The sequence below is a fragment of the Lactuca virosa genome, chromosome 4 (genome assembly GCF_052849685.1).
Source record: "Lactuca virosa cultivar CGN04683 chromosome 4, Lactuca_virosa_CGN04683_v6, whole genome shotgun sequence".
NCBI classification, from domain to species: Eukaryota; Viridiplantae; Streptophyta; class Magnoliopsida; order Asterales; family Asteraceae; genus Lactuca; species Lactuca virosa.
In genome coordinates, this window is record NC_136429.1 from 484,890,509 (window position 1) to 484,893,465 (window position 2,957).

At 39.5% G+C, this 2,957-nt stretch overlaps 1 protein-coding gene across 1 annotated transcript; it reads right to left on the reverse strand.

Annotated features, from left to right (window-relative positions):
• Positions 1-1,910: 1,910 nt before the first annotated feature.
• Positions 1,911-2,710, reverse strand: LOC145106912 (uncharacterized). The gene is made up of 2 exons (XM_079043831.1): positions 2,184-2,710; positions 1,911-2,124 (listed from the first exon to the last, which is right to left on the reverse strand). The coding sequence occupies exons 1-2, from the start codon at positions 2,708-2,710 to the stop codon at positions 1,911-1,913; spliced, it is 741 nt and encodes a 246-aa protein (XP_078899957.1).
• Between the last annotated feature and the right edge of the window lie 247 nt (positions 2,711-2,957).

Here is a 2,957-nt window from a genome sequence, read left to right on the forward strand (position 1 = left end):
ATCTATCAGGATACCAATCTAAGACATCGCTACAACATAGCAATATACAATAAACCAGGATAACAATCCTAAAGGGCCGGTCTTGGTGCATTTGACTCGTAAGTACAATGAGGAAAATACTCACCTCGAAAAGATGAACATAACTAAAGAAGTCCCACACCAAAATCTCAGATCTCTAGATGCTACCTACATCCAACAAGTGACCAATTCCATCAAAATCCCTAAATACCCAAAATGCCCTCAAAGTCAAACCCGGTCAACTCAAAGTCAACGGTCAAGGTCAACAGGTCATGTTAACCCAGCACGTCGTGTGTAGTAGCAAAGAATCCGTTTTTTGTTAGAAATCAAACGTTCGGGAAAACCCCATCCAACACGCCGTGTTTGCTCGAGGTTAATACATTTAGCTGTTCCTTCGATCCCAGGGACTCCAAGGCTCAGATCTACGCTCAAATGCTATCAAAAAGATAAAATTTCCAACTTTATCCATTGGGACCACTCCAAGGGTTCAAAAACCCATCCACAATACTTGAAGATCTGAGAGCTTAACCAATAAGTCCTCAATACTTAAGATCCAATGTCCCTTACTTCTAGAAGTGGTTCAACCACCTAAACCATTCCAAAGATTGGTGCTTTTTAAGACATGCATGTCAAATGCATGTCTTGAACCCGTACTAGGTCAAAAAGGGGATTGATGACCTACTTTCCATGCATGGCATCAAGACTTTAGTTGAAACCAGATCCAAGTCACTACAAGGTCTCTGTGACCTGGGGATTCATAAAGTTGCAAACTTGATGAGATCCCTCCTTGCATCACTTCATAACAAAGGGAAAAAGGGGACATAATTCAAGATCTAGAGGCTATAAATGATAAAAATAAGGACTTGGACACTTACAAAGGTCCAGGAGAGTGCTACACTGAAGTATGATGCTAGCTAGTTGAATCCTTGCTTCCTTCTTCACCTTCTTCCTTCAAAACACCAACTATTTTCACAAATAGGAAAGGAAAAAGGGTAGGGTATCTTTCTGAGCTTGAGAGGGCAGATGGAGGCTGATGGTGGACAAACCCTAGCCCCCATATTCCTTTAAATAGGGGGATAAACGCGGAATATTAAGGTTTCACACACAGTGGTCAACACGCCGTGTTCATAGCGAAAACATGTCGTGTTGCCCACCCAAAACACGTGCCTTTTAATGTCTAGACATGTCGTGTTGCTGCCTACAACACACCCAGTCTTAACCCTAATATGTAACCACTTGACCAATTATCTTGAAATGGAAAAAGTTAGAAGTACCCGAACAGCGGGATGTTACACCAAGACAACATCATCCACATAAAAAAGATGTGAGGTATAAATCCCACAAATAGAAATGCCGCCAAAAGCAATCTGAAGATGAGCTTTTTGCAAAGCTACGTGCAAACCCTACATTGCGAAGATAAAAAGGAAATGAGACAAGGGATCTGCTTGTCTCAAACTCCTCTGAATCTGAAATTCACCAGTAAGAGAGCCATTCACTAAGATCGAAGCCCTAGTCGTCTGAAGGAGCTCCACGATCGAAGTGCACCAAGTGGAACCAAACCCATAATTCGCATGATTTCCAAAAGATAATCCCAAGACAACAAATCATAATACTTCTCGAAATCCAATTTAAAAATCATAAGAGGATTTTTTGAAAACTTACTCCAAGCCACCACCTCATTAAGAAGAAATGGACCATCGAAAATTTGTCTACCTTTGAGAAAGGCATACTGCTTCAAACTAACAACAGAACCAATAACCTCAACTAACCTATTAGCTAAGAGCTTACCAATAATTTTATATTGGAAACCAATTAGATTAATTGCCCTCATTTCTCTAATAGTATTGGGATCTCGGACCTTCAGATAAAAGTGAAGAAAGAGGCATTACATCCTATAGGGCTGGAACAGTGGCGGAACCACAATCCCAATAATGCTTCATGAAACCAAAAGCAAACCTATCAGGATCCGGAGACTTATCTGAACCACAATCCCTCACAACCCTTTTAATCTCATCACTAGAAAAAGGAGCTTGAAGAAATGGGGTCTGAGCCTCTGGAATGGTAGGCACCAAAGAGGCATCAGTAGAAGGACGCCTACCATTTTTCCTTGAAAAAAGAATCTTGTAAAATTGTTGTAATTCATTTTTCACCCTTCCTAGATCAACCACCCACTCTCATCAATAATAACAACTCTGCTAGCTAGCTCTATCCTCTTTCGATTAATAGTGCCATGAAAGAACCCAGAATTTTCATCTCCATCTATACTCCATTGAACTTTCGCCTTTTGAGCTAGATCAACCCTAGAAATATGATCCAACTCCATAAACTCTTTGAGGACCGAGACTCTATGTTGATGAACCTCATTAGTACCAACATCAAGCATAAGAGAAGCATCAATCGACTCAATCTCACTCTTCAACAATTTAGACTTGCCCAACAAACGATCTCGGATGGAAGAATTCCAAATCCAAAGATTAGATTTAAAAAGTTGAAGTTTCTTCTTAAAAATAAACCAAGGATTATCAAGATGCCCCTTTTCAAAGGTAGTAGAACAAGAATCACAATAAATGTCACCAAAACCATAAATCATGAACCACGAATGAAAAATCCGAAAAGGACTCGGGCCATAATACACATAATGCTCTAACAATGGAATAGGGTGATGATCAGGGATATATTTGGCAATAACCATCTATGTAATGTAGGGGAAAGACAACATATATCCCTTAGAAATGTAACACTCTAAATTTTCAAACAAAGTTTTCATTTTTAATTTCACACTAAACACGGTTTAATATCTCATACTCAAATCATAACTGTCTCAAAACACAATCACAAAAACTGTTTGACTCATATTCCAGAATCCTCAAAACACAAATCAAAAACCTGGTGTGTAAAATCATGTCGACGCCTGCCCGCAATCCTGAGATGTACATGAA